This window comes from Oncorhynchus tshawytscha, linkage group LG24, assembly GCF_018296145.1.
Source record: "Oncorhynchus tshawytscha isolate Ot180627B linkage group LG24, Otsh_v2.0, whole genome shotgun sequence".
Lineage (NCBI taxonomy): Eukaryota > Metazoa > Chordata > Actinopteri > Salmoniformes > Salmonidae > Oncorhynchus > Oncorhynchus tshawytscha.
In genome coordinates, this window is record NC_056452.1 from 22,384,145 (window position 1) to 22,397,248 (window position 13,104).

Genomic DNA, 13,104 nt, shown 5'->3' on the forward strand with positions numbered 1-13,104 from the left:
TGCCCATCACCTTGGAATCTCCTTTTTAAAATCTGTCTAGCTGTTTGAGTGGGAGAGAGCCAGAGAGATGAGGGGGAAGGGGGAACAAGTATGTCTGGCCTACTTTCCTTCTAAAGTATATAAGTGTATTCCAATAGTATCTGCAGTGTGTCTAAGATTAGTACGCAGAAAGGAAGCTCTGAGGAAACTTTAGATGCTACAGAGAAAAAGTGACAAAGTTTGTTAGTTTTTTTTTAAACTACCAGTTTAATAATATGTTATTGTTTTCCAGTACAAAGAGTTATTATTATTATTATTACCAGCTTTTAAAACGTTAAACATTAACAATACTTTTTAATTATCTGATTCACACAGTTTATATTTGAAAAGAAACCAAAGCAGAGACAGATATGAGTAAAGAGGTTAACAGTACAGGACGGGTCAGTTAGTACAAAGAGTAGATTAATATTCAGTACTACAGAGTTAATCCTCCTTTACACACAGACGTTACAGAAGGTAAGCAACACTGAGATTAACTTGAAAAACAAGAATCTTCCAGAACATTTGAAGGTTTTCAGTATATCAGGACTTTAAAAACACTCCGGACACTTTGTGAATGGCACATTGGTTGGAGGCAATATTAGCTCTTAAACTGAATGAAAAAATATATTCATAGTAAGGTATACTGTTCTTATCTGAAAACATAATTTAATGTTATTTCTCACATAAAAAATATAATATAAAATTGCATTATAAAACAGATGTTACAGATGTTGTACAGTATTGTCCATGTTTTGTCTTGAAGGAGACGGTTTGTGTGGAGTAAAAACAACCACTTGGCAAGAGGCTAGTTAGGGGCTCAAATATGTAACACACACACACACATCTAATAACACTATACGATAGAGTGTGTTCTCAAAGGCAGACACACACACAAATACATAAACACCACTCCCCAAAATAAAATAAACACACAACATTAATACTGTTCTGAGAAGGTCCTACTGCACAGACGGAAGGAACAACCCCTTTGGCACTTCACTCTAAACCCAGAAGACATGTGGGTTTATGTTAAATCACAACATTGAGATGGTTTCTGTAAAATACACATCTCTTTCACTGTGTTGAGAGATAGAAAAGATGGCGTCAGGTTATTCCTCTTTCATGGAGGTTAGAAAGCCTTCATAAAAAGGCTGGTCTGTAACAGATCTATTTAAATAACTAAAAGGCACTTGGTTCTCCGCATTTCTATAATACTGTGACGTTGTGGTTGAGACTATACCCGGAGAGCTTAGATCTTACACATTAGATAGGCTCAGCTCACTGTTGAAAGGCAGGCATGGTGCAACAGTCGAGACTCTAGTCTTAGAGAGGACATCGTGTGAAACTGGTGTGACCTGGTAAACCCGATCTAAGTATCGTTTTGTGTGACAGTAACGTTTTGAGAACAGGGACAGTCAGACTAGTGGCCGTGGAGGGTCAGTGTGCTCGACAAGTATAATTATGATCACACATATGACTGTTATTATTTGGATTATTGAATTATTATAATATTATAGCTCCACATCGACTCAGTGCAGGGCAAGGAATAGAGCCAGGTTATCTGACCAGTGCAAATTGGGGAGATTTGGTTAAAGGGGTTGTGGTTGGGTGGTTTGGCTGTGGGATTTCCTTTAAAAGGGGCACATGGCTTGATAGTGTAGTGTTTGGGTGGGTGTGGCTGGTGACTGGGTCCTGATTGGGTCCTGAAGGTTCGTTACCATGGCCGCTGGTCTCTGGTTGGTTAGGCAGAGGTGACTCTGGGGGAGGGGCGTGGCTGCTGTCCAGAACATGGCAACGAGCGAGGCACGGGCGGAGACGGGTGGGTCATCAGTGGGCAGAGGTCAGGGATTAGTTGCCGTGGCAGCTGGGGGGTTAGGAGACAGACGGACATACACAAAGAAATGAGAACATAAAAAAGACACACAGAAAAAGATAGAAAGAGATTAGTGTCAGCTAGTGGTGTCAAGATGACCACATGAAAGATCTACTCCAGTCACACAAACACACAACACCTTCACTACATTGACAGTTACAAGTCAGTAGCCGCAGGTTGACATAAGGTCTGGCATCTGCATGAAGTGACACGATGTGAGATGCCAACCAGTGACTGCTGACATAGGTACTTATGAATGATTGTATACTGCTAATGAAGGCATCGTAAAAGAGCCTTTGTAGAAGGTTTGAACACCGTTACAGTGAGGCTAGCTGCATTACAGACTGAGAAACCATGGAGAGAGCAGACGGTATGGTTTCTTGTGAGGGTGTGACAGTGTCACTGACGTCTAAGGCTGCTCTGACTCACCCAGTGTGTTTCTCAACCCAGTCCACTTGTGTGGACCACAAGTGGTCTCACATAATCTAGTTCTAATCATCAATGCCTTGATGGACTAGATCAGACATGTGAAACGACCACTAGGTCCTGGAGGTTGGGTTCAGCAGTGGTTAGCAGTAGTCACGGTGTAACGTTATGGTGTCTTCACAGAAAAGACCAAATGCAATGATGACCAATTAATTGATTAAAAATGATCTGGCGATGATTTCCAGACTGCTGTTAAGCATTAGAGATGAAACGAGGCCTGCAGTTAACAGAGAGCCAAGACATGCTAAGAGATGTGGTTTTTAGAAGGAATTAAGAACAGATATTTTCAAATTATAATAATTTACATTGGTTTTCAGATGATGATTATTATTATTTTTTAAATCTCCATCTTTGGTTCTCTATGTACACCAGTTAAACTATAGCTGACACACAGCAAGGCAAGTCCTACTGTTGCCAAAGTGACACCAAGAATACACCAACATCACTTTAACACACAAAGTCATAACCCGAAACAACCCTTGAACCGTTTGCTTCATAAATATGAATTAGAGCTTCAAGTCTACAGTCTAAACTCTATAGAAAACATCAATTTATTTTTGGAAAGCACATGAGCAAAAACGACAATTATCTAAAAAAGAACAGGCTACGCACAATGAGATGACAACGGAATGTCTATCTAAATTCCCTCTCATGTAAACCCATCCCTACCCCGAAGGTCCAGTATTGCTTACTTTACACACACACACACTACGGAAATCTCCTAATAGAGATTTCAGTAGTCGTTTTGAAATATAGGGTCATATACTACACAGTGTAGGATCATATGGAGTACGGCTATGAGGTGGCTGTTTCAGCTTCAAGTACTGTATGTCTCTGATCCATGAGATCCACAAAACAATCATTAGAAAACCACATCAATAAATAAAAGACAAAATCAAATGAAAGGAATGGTGTAATTTAAGACAATATAAAAAGAGATGACTACTTGTCTCTAAGGTTGAACAGTAGTGAAATAACCAGGAGAGAGAGAGAGAGAGAGAGAGAGAGAGGAGAGAGAGAGAGAGAGAGAGAGAGGGAGGAAGCAAGGGACACACCTTCTCATTCACGGGTCTTTCTTTATTTGTACTATTTTCTACATTGTAGAATAATAATGAAGACATCAAAACTTTGAAATAACACATATGGAATCATGTAGTAGCTAAAAAAGTGTTCAACAAATTAAAATATATGTTATATTTGAGATTCTTCAAAGTAGCCACCATTTGCCTTGATGACAGCTTTGCACACTCTTGGCATTCTCTCAACCAGCTTCATGAGGTAGTCACCTGGAATGCATTTAAATTAACAGGTGCGCCTTGTTAAAAGTACATTTGTGGAATTTCTTTCCTTCTTAATGCGTTTGACCAAGACCAAGTCCATATAAGCAAAGAGAAACGACAGTCCATCATGACTTTAAGACATGAAGGTCAGTCAATCTGGAACATTTCAAGAACTTTGAACGTTTCCTCAAGTGCAGTAGCCAAAACCATCCAGAGCTATGATGAAACTGGCTCTTATGAGGACCGCCACAGGAAAGGAAGACCCAGAGTTACCTTTGCTGCAAAGGATAAGTTCACTAGAGTTAACTGCACTTCAGATTGCAGCCCAAATAAATGCTTCACAGAGTTCAAGTAATAGACACATCCCAACCTCAACTGTTCAGAGGAGACTGCGTGAATCAGGCCTTCACGGTCAAATTTCTGCAAAGAAACCACTACTAAAGGACACCAATAAGAAGAAGAGACTTGCTTGAGCCACGAAACACGAGCAATGTACATTAGCTGGTGGAAATCTGTCCTTAGGTCTGATGAATCCAAATTTAAGATTTTTGGTTCCAACCGCTGTCTTTGTGAGATGCAGAGTAAGTGAATGGATGATCTCTGCATGTGTGGTTCCCACCATGAAGCATGGAGGAGGAGGTGGTGTGATGGTGCTTTGCTGGTGACACTGTCTGTTATTTATTTAGAATTCAATGCACACTTAACCAGTATGGCTACCACAGCATTCTGCAGCAATACACCATCCCATCTGGTTTGAGCTTAGTGGGACTATCATTTGTTTTTCAACAGGACAATGACCCAAAACACACCTCCATTCTGTGTAAGGGTTATTTGACGAAGAAGAGTGATGGTCCTAACCCAACTGAGATGGATTGGTATGAGTTGGACAGAGTGAGGGAAAAGCAGCCAACAAGTACTCAGCATATGTGGGAACTCCTTCAAGACTGTTGGAAAAGCATTCCTCATGAAGCAGGTTGAGAGAATGCCAAGAGTGTGCAAAGCTGTCAATCAAGGCAAAGGGTGTCTATTTTGAGATATCTCAAATATATTTTTATTTGTTTAACAATTTTTTCTAACTACATGATTCCATATGTGTTATTTCATAGTGTTGATGTCTTCACTATTATTCTACAATGTAGAATAAAGAACAAATAAAGAACAACCCTTGAATGAGTAGGTGTGTCCAAACGTTTGACTGGTTCTGTATGTATGTATGTATGTATATACAGTTGAAGTTGCAAGTTTACATACACTTAGGTTAGAGTCATTAAAACTTGTTTTTCAACCACTTCACAAATTTCTTGTTAACAAACTATAGTTTTGGCAAGTCGGTTAGGACATCTACTTTATGCATGAAACAAGTAATTTTTCCAACAATTGTTTACTTTTGCAAAAATCAGAAACTTTCTGTCCAAAAATGATGCAGAAAAATTAATCCATGCTTTTGTCACTTCTAGGTTAGACTACTGCAATGCTCTATTTTCCGGCTACCCGGATAAAGCACTAAATAAACTTCAGTTAGTGCTAAATACGGCTGCTAGAATCCTGACTAGAACCAAAAAATTTGATCATATTACTCCAGTGCTAGCCTCTCTACACTGGCTTCCTGTCAAAGCAAGGGCTGATTTCAAGGTTTTACTGCTAACCTACAAAGCATTACATGGGCTTGCTCCTACCTATCTCTCTGATTTGGTCCTGCCGTACATACCTACACGTACGCTACGGTCACAAGACGCAGGCCTCCTAATTGTCCCTAGAATTTCTAAGCAAACAGCTGGAGGCAGGGCTTTCTCCTATAGAGCTCCATTTTTATGGAACGGTCTGCCTACCCATGTCAGAGACGCAAACTCGGTCTCAACCTTTAAGTCTTTACTGAAGACTCATCTCTTCAGTGGGTCATATGATTGAGTGTAGTCTGGCCCAGGAGTGGGAAGGTGAACGGAAAGGCTCTGGAGCAACGAACCGCCCTTGCTGTCTCTGCCTGGCCGGTTCCCCTCTTTCCACTGGGATTCTCTGCCTCTAACCCTATTACAGGGGCTGGGTCACTGGCTTGCTGGGGCTCTCTCATGCCGTCCCTGGAGGGGGTGCGTCACCTGAGTGGGTTGATTCACTGTTGTGGTCATCCTGTCTGGGTTGGCGCCCCCCCCTTGGGTTGTGCCGTGGCGGAGATCTTTGTGGGCTATACTCAGCCTTGTCTCAGGATGGTAAGTTGGTGGTTGAAGATATCCCTCTAGTGGTGTGGGGGCTGTGCTTTGGCAAAGTGGGTGGGGTTATATCCTTCCTGTTTGGCCCTGTCCGGGGTGACCTCGGATGGGGCCACAGTGTCTCCTGACCCCTCCTGTCTCAGCCTCCAGTATTTATGCTGCAGTAGTTTATGTGTCGGGGGGCTGGGGTCAGTTTGTTATATCTGGAGTACTTCTCCTGTCCTATTCGGTGTCCTGTGTGAATCTAAGTGTGCGTTCTCTAATTCTCTCCTTCTCTCTTTCTTTCTCTCTCTCGGAGGACCTGAGCCCTAGGACCTGAGCTCCAGGACTACCTGACATGATGACTCCTTGCTGTCCCCAGTCCACCTGGCCATGCTGCTGTTCCAGTTTCAACTGACCTGAGCCCTAGGACCATGCCCCAGGACTACCTGACATGATGACTCCTTGCTGTCCCCAGTCCACCTGGCCATGCTGCTGCTCCAGTTTCAACTTCCACCTGACTGTGCTGCTGCTCCAGTTCAACTGTTCTGCCTTATTATTATTCGACCATGCTGGTCATTTATGAACATTTGAACATCTTGGCCATGTTCTGTTATAATCTCCACCCGGCACAGCCAGAAGAGGACTGGCCACCCCACATAGCCTGGTTCCTCTCTAGGTTTCTTCCTAGGTTTTGGCCTTTCTAGGGAGTTTTTCCTAGCCACCGTGCTTCTACACCTGCATTGCTTGCTGTTTGGGGTTTTAGGCTGGGTTTCTGTACAGCACTTTGAGATATCAGCTGATGTACGAAGGGCTATATAAATAAATTTGATTTGATTTGATTTGATTTACAGACAGATTATTTCACTTATAATTCACTGTATCACAATTCCAGTGGGTCAGAATTTTACATACACTAAGTTGACTGTGCCTATTAACAGCTTGGAAAATTCCAGAAAATTATGTCATGGCTTTAGAAGCTTCTGATAGGCTAATTGACATAATTTGAGTCAATTGGAGGTGTACATTGGAGGCCTACCTTCAAACTCAGTGCCTATTTGCTTGGGAAAATCAAATGGAATCAGCCAAGACCTCAGCAAAAAAAATTTGTAGACCTCCACAAGTCTGGTTCATCCTTGGGAGCAATTTCCAAACGCCTGAAGGTAAAACGTCCATCTGTACAAACAAATAGTAGGAAGGAGGAAGAAGACACGTTCTGTCTCCTAGAGATGAACGTACCTTGGTGCGAAAAAGTGCAAATCAATCTCAGAACAACAGCAAAGGACCTTGTGAAGATGCTGGAGGAAACAGGTACCAAAGTATTTATATCCACAGTAAAACAAGTTCTATATTGACATAACCTGAAAGGCCGCTCAGCAAGGAAGAAGCCACTGCTCCAAAACCACCATAAAAAAGCCAGACTTTCGGTTTGCAACTGCATATGGGGACAAAGATCGTACTTTTTGGATAAATGTCCTCTGGTCTGATGAAACAAAAATAGAACTGTTTGGCCATAATGACCATCGTTATATTTGGAGGAGAAAGGGGGAGGCTTGCAAGCCGAAGAATATCATCCCAACCGTGAAGCACTGGGGTGGCAACATCATGTTATGGGGGTGCTTTGCTGCAGAAGGGACTGGTGCACTTCACAAAATAGATGGCTTCATGATGAGGGAAAATTATGTGGATATATTGAAGCAACATCTCAAGACATCAGTCAGGAAGTTAAAGCTTGGTCGCAAATGGGTCTTCCAAATGGACAATGACCCTAAGCATATTTCCAAAGTTGTGGCAAAATGGCTTAAGGACAACTAAGTCAAGGTATTGGAGTGACCTTCACAAAGCCCTGACCTCAATACTATAGAACATTTGTGGGCAGAACTGAAAAAGCGTGGGCGAGCAAGGAGGCCTACAAACCTGACTCAGTTACACCAGCTTTGTCAGGAGGAATGGGCTAAAATTCACCCAAGTAAAACAATGTAAAGGCAATGTTACTAAATACTAATTGAGTGTATGTAAACAGGGAATGTGATGAAAGAAATACAAGCTGAAATAAATAAATAATTCTCTCTACTATTATTCTGACATTTCACATTCTTAAAATAAAGTGGTGATCCTAACTGACCTAAGACAGGGATTTTTGTCTAGGATTAAATGTCAGGAATTGTGAAAAACTGAGTTTAAATCTATTTGGCTAAGGTGTATGTAAACTTCCGTCTTGAACTGTGTGTGTGTATATATATATATATATATATATATATAAAGGAGAGGGGAGAGAGAGGAGAGGACAGAGAGAGAAGGACAGAGAGAGAGGGGAGAGGAGAGAAAGAGTAGAGAGGAGAGGACAGAGAGAGAAGGACAGAGAGAGAAGGGAGAGGGGAGAGGAGAGAAAGAGTAGAGAGGAGAGGACAGAGAGAGGAGAGGACAGAGAGAGAAGGACAGAGAGAGAGGGGAGAGGGGAGAGGAGAGAAAGAGTAGAGAGGAGAGACAGTGAGAAAGAGAGTGAGAAACATAGTATGTAAAGAGAGCTCTCAGAACTCTGAGAATCACAAGGTCACAGTCAGATGGAGGAAAGGTCCATTCTAAAAGCAGGGGACAACAGACTGTTGTTAGACATTTACACACAGCCCCACTGTTTGACTTTCCTCTCACATTCTGGTCTCATTCCTCTCTTAGCAGGCGGCACACATAGGTCAACTGACGGACACACACACACTGTCGAGCAAACACAATCAAAACCACTCACGAATGTGTATTCCCACTCACACAGTCTGGTGATCTAACTGACCTCTGTCGGTGTTCACTACTCTTTGGTAAGGATGGGCTCTCATATTGTGGCGTTGCACCTGAGCCGTCATCGCTCCTGCTCACCGCGCAACCACATCACCAAAACACAGGAGGTTAACAGTGACACCATCAAACAGTGACATCATCAAACAGTGACAGAATCATTAAGAAGACAGACAAGAGGCCCATTTCAGATAAGCCTGTCCAGTGTGTGTGTGTGTGTGTGTGTGTGTGTGTGTGTGTGTGTGTGTGTGCATGTGTGCGTGTGTGTGTGAGAGGTCCATGTGTAGGAGAGAGTTCATCTCTCAGCCTTTGGTTTGGAAAGTCATACCTGGAGACAGAGAGAGAAATAGAACAAGGTCACAACACAACAACACAACCCTCATGCCCAAATCAACTTGATCTGTGTGTGTGTGTGTGTGTGTGTGTGTGTGTGTGTGTGTGTGTGTGTGTGTGTGTGTGTGTGTGTGTGTGTGTGTGAGCTGAACAGAGGGAAACCTAACTGGGAGCACCTAATTGAAGAACTTCATGTTCTCATCACAGTGGAAGACTCACACAACAGAGCTCATAACAAACTACAAAGAGCTACCGCAGAGGTCAAGAAACTGCTCGTACCAGCTGTGAGTACCAAGAGTTTCATGATATAATTGTCTGTCTGTATCAGTGTATCTGTGTTTACCTAGTACACCAGTAGTGTCCATGGGGTATTCTAGTATAGATGGAGTTAGGGTGTAGGGGGAATATTCGTAGGGAGCGTAGAAGAACCCTCCTGATTCAGGTGATTGCTGCATCAGTGCTGCGTGCTGATTGGCTCCTTGCATGAGCGCCTGCTGACTCTGGATCTGACGAATCAGGTGAGGCATGAGGTTGGGCTGTTGACCAGGGGCAGGGCTCCGCATAGCCTGCTGCATGACAGGGGAGGGGCTGGAGATGAGCCGAGGCTGCTGAGAGGAGGCTAGGGAGAAGGCCATAGTGGCTACACACATCATGCACCCACACACACACACCCACAGACACAGCCACACACACAGACCCACAGAAACATAGAGAGAGAGAGAGAGACCGAGAGAAAGAACAAATAGACAATCCATTACTAGATGAAAAAAACACCTCCCTCAAAAAGTCAAGTTTCAGGACAGGCGCTTCATGATGATGTCATCCTTACGTTGCTTGATGTTGGCGTCTCTGTAGGTTCCGTTGAGAATGGCGAGCTCCATTAGCTGCATCTTTTTTAGACTGTCCTCTCCATCAGCCTACACACACACACACACACACACACACACACACACACACAGTTGGTTGAAGGTTGGATTATGCTACGCTCTGGCCAACAGATTGTGAGGGATGTACAGCTAGGTCAGGTTAAACTAACAGATACAGTTGAAGTCGGAAGTTTACATACACCTTAGCCAAATACATTTAAACTCAGTTTTTCAATTCCTGACATTTAATCCTAGTAGAAATTCCCTGTCTTACGTCAGTTAGGATCACCACTTTATTTTAAGAATGTGAAATGTCAGAATAGCAGTAGAGAGAATGATTTATTTCAGCTTTTATTTCTTTCATCACATTCCCAGTGGGTCAGAAGTTTACATACACTCAATTAGTATTTAGTAGCATTGTCTTTAAATTGTTTAACTTGAGTCAAACGTTTCGGGGAGCCTTCCATAAGCTTCCCACAATAAGTTGGGTGAATTTTGAATTTTGGCCCATGCTGGTGTAACTGAGTCAGGTTTTTAGGCCTCCTCGCTCACATAAGCTTTTTCAGTTCTGCCCACAAATTTTTGATGGGATTGAGGTCAGGGCTTTGTGATGGCCACTCCAATACCTTGACCTTGTTGTCCTTAAGCCATTTTGCCACAACTTTGGAAGTATGTTTGGGGTCATTGTCCATTTGGAAGACCCATTTGCCACCAAGCTTTAACTTCCTGACTGATGTCTTGAGATGTTGCTTCAATATATCCACATACATTTCCTGCCTCATGATGCCATCTATTTTGTGAAGTGCACCAGTCCCTCCTGCAGCAAAGCACCCCCACAACATGATGCTGCCACCCTCGTGCTTCACGGTTGGGATGGTGTTCTTCGGCTTGCAAGCCTCCCCCTTTCTCCTCCAAACATAACGATGGTCATTATGGCCAAACAGTTCTATTTTTGTTTCATCAGACCAGAGTACATTTCTCCAAAAAGTACGATCTTTGTCCCCATGTGCAGTTCCAAACCATAGTCTGGCTTCTTTATGGTGGTTTTGGAGCAGTGGCTTCTTCCTTACTGAGCGGCCTTTCAGGTTATGTCGATATAGGACTCTTTTTACTGTGGATATAGATACTTTTGTACCTGTGTCCTCCAGCATCTTCACAAGGTCTTTTGCTGTTGTTCTGGGATTGATTTGCACTTTTCGCACCAAAGTACGTTCATCTCTAGGAGACAGAACGCGTCTCCTTCCTGAGCGGTAGGACGGCTGCGTGGTCCCACAGTGTTTATACTTGCGTACTATTGTTTGTACAGGTGAATATGGTACCTTCAGGCGTTTGGAAATTGCTCCCAAGGATGAACCAGACTTGTGGAGGTCTACAATTTTTTGCTGAGGTCTTGGCTGATTTCTTTGGATTTTTCCATGATGTCAAGCAAAGAGGCACTGAGTTGAAATACATCCACAAGTACACCTCCAATTGACTTAAATGATGTCAATGACATAATTTTCTGGAATTTTCCAAGCTGTTTAAAGGCACAGTCAACTTAGTGTATGTAAACTTCTGACCCACTGAAATTGTGAGACAGTGAATTATAAGTGAAATAATCTGTCTGTAAACAACTGTTGGAAAAACGACTTGTGTCATGCACAAAGTAGATGTCCTAACCGTGTGGGTAGGGGTTAATGATACAGTTGAAGTCGGAAGTTTACATACACTACAAAACTATAGTTTGTTAAAAGAAATTTGTGGAGTGGTTGAAAAACGAGTTTTGATGACTCCAACCTAAGTGTATGTAAACTTCCGACTTCAACTGTATCATTAACCCCTACCCACACACTCTGATTTTCTGCGTTAAGTTAAAGGCCAACAATGTGATTTTCCTGTGTTTTATATTTATTTCCACACTATGAGGTTGGAACAATACTGTTAAATTGTGAAAATTCTGATAATGCATTTTTAGTGTAAGAGCTGCTTGAAAAGACCACCTGAAATTTCAGCCTGTTTTGGTGGGATGGAGTTTTGGCCTTCCATGACCTTCCATGACCTTCCATGCAGTAAATTAGTTAATAGACCGAAAAATCTCTCAGCCAATAACAGTTCGTTTTAAGTTTCCCCTGCAAAACTCTTGTTGGAGAAATGGCTTTTTCCTAAGAAGCTATTTTTGTAAATGTTTTACAATTCTAATTTGAAAACAATCACATTAAGGTACTTAATTGTTACCCAGAAATAATTTGATATTGAGATAAAAACGTCTGCAATGGACCTTTAACATGTATCATTATAACCTCTCTGGTGTTGATACTGCACCCTGATTGGACAATTTAAGAGACAGGGGCGGGACAGAATAAGTTCACAGGGGGCATTAGTTATATTACTGTAAATCAATGCAGTGTGATCCGAGAGTTCGTTTGAGGGTTCATAACTACTCTATTCAAAGTTGAATTTCAGTAGAGCAACATTGTTAGCAATAATGTGTCTGTGTGAGGTGTGGGGAGAGGGTAGGAGGCTAAGAGAATGGGAGAAATGTTGAGGACACATGGAAAGAGTTGATGTGAGAAAATAGAGAGAGAGAGGAAGAGGGAATTCATTAAGTGTGAGGAGTGAAAGGAGTGATAGAGTGAAGAGAAAGTGTGAACAGTCTCTCCATTCATCCCCTAATTTCACATGCATTACCATGGTTACGCCTTTATACATGCTGCCTGGCAAATTACCCAACTCCCCAACACACACAGACACACACACACACAGACACACACACACACACACACACACACAGACACACACACACACAGAGACACACACACACACACACACACACACACACAGAGACACACACACACAGAGACACACACACACACACACACACACACACAATTATATCATGAAACTCTTGGTACTCACAGCTGGTACGAGCAGTTTCTTGACCTCTGCGGTAGCTCTTTGTAGTTTGATCTGAGCTCTGTTGTGTGAGTCTTCCACTGTGATGAGAACATGAAGTTCCTCACTTAGGTGTTCCCAGTTAGGTTTCCCTCTGTTCAGCTCTTCCTGATACACATACAAAACAATGATATTACGGTGTGTGTGTGTGTGTTTGTGTTTGAGTGTGTATGTGAGCATCTTCCTTCATCCATAAAACATGTCTACGTTTCCCAGAAGACTTGTCCACATTGGCTTCAGTTCTGTAATGACATGGTACACTGTAAGACCAGAAACATGTGACTCATAAACTAAATGTCAGTGTTTAAAACTCAACCATTAGGTATTTCGATTTGCCATTG

The 13,104-nt window shown here is 42.4% G+C and overlaps 1 protein-coding gene across 4 annotated transcripts in view; it reads right to left on the bottom strand.

Annotated features, from left to right (window-relative positions):
• Window positions 1-226: 226 nt before the first annotated feature.
• LOC112223400 (protein quaking-A) overlaps window positions 227-13,104 on the bottom strand; it is a 43,361-nt gene continuing 30,483 nt past the window's right edge. The window contains exons 4-8 of one of the 4 annotated variants that reach the window (XR_006079825.1): window positions 12,728-12,871; window positions 9,796-9,883; window positions 9,310-9,606; window positions 8,632-8,961; window positions 227-1,885 (exon numbers count right to left, since the gene is read on the bottom strand). Coding sequence is in view for 3 of the 4 variants with exons in the window: in XM_042305548.1 (XP_042161482.1) it covers window positions 1,870-1,885; window positions 8,610-8,706; window positions 9,310-9,606; window positions 9,796-9,883; window positions 12,728-12,871 (642 nt within the window). In the remaining variant the exon portion in view is untranslated. Of the gene's footprint in view, window positions 1,886-8,609; window positions 8,962-9,309; window positions 9,607-9,795; window positions 9,884-12,727; window positions 12,872-13,104 lie in introns of all 4 variants that reach the window. The other 3 variants (XM_042305548.1, XM_042305549.1, XM_024386406.2) reach the window with 3 other exon arrangements.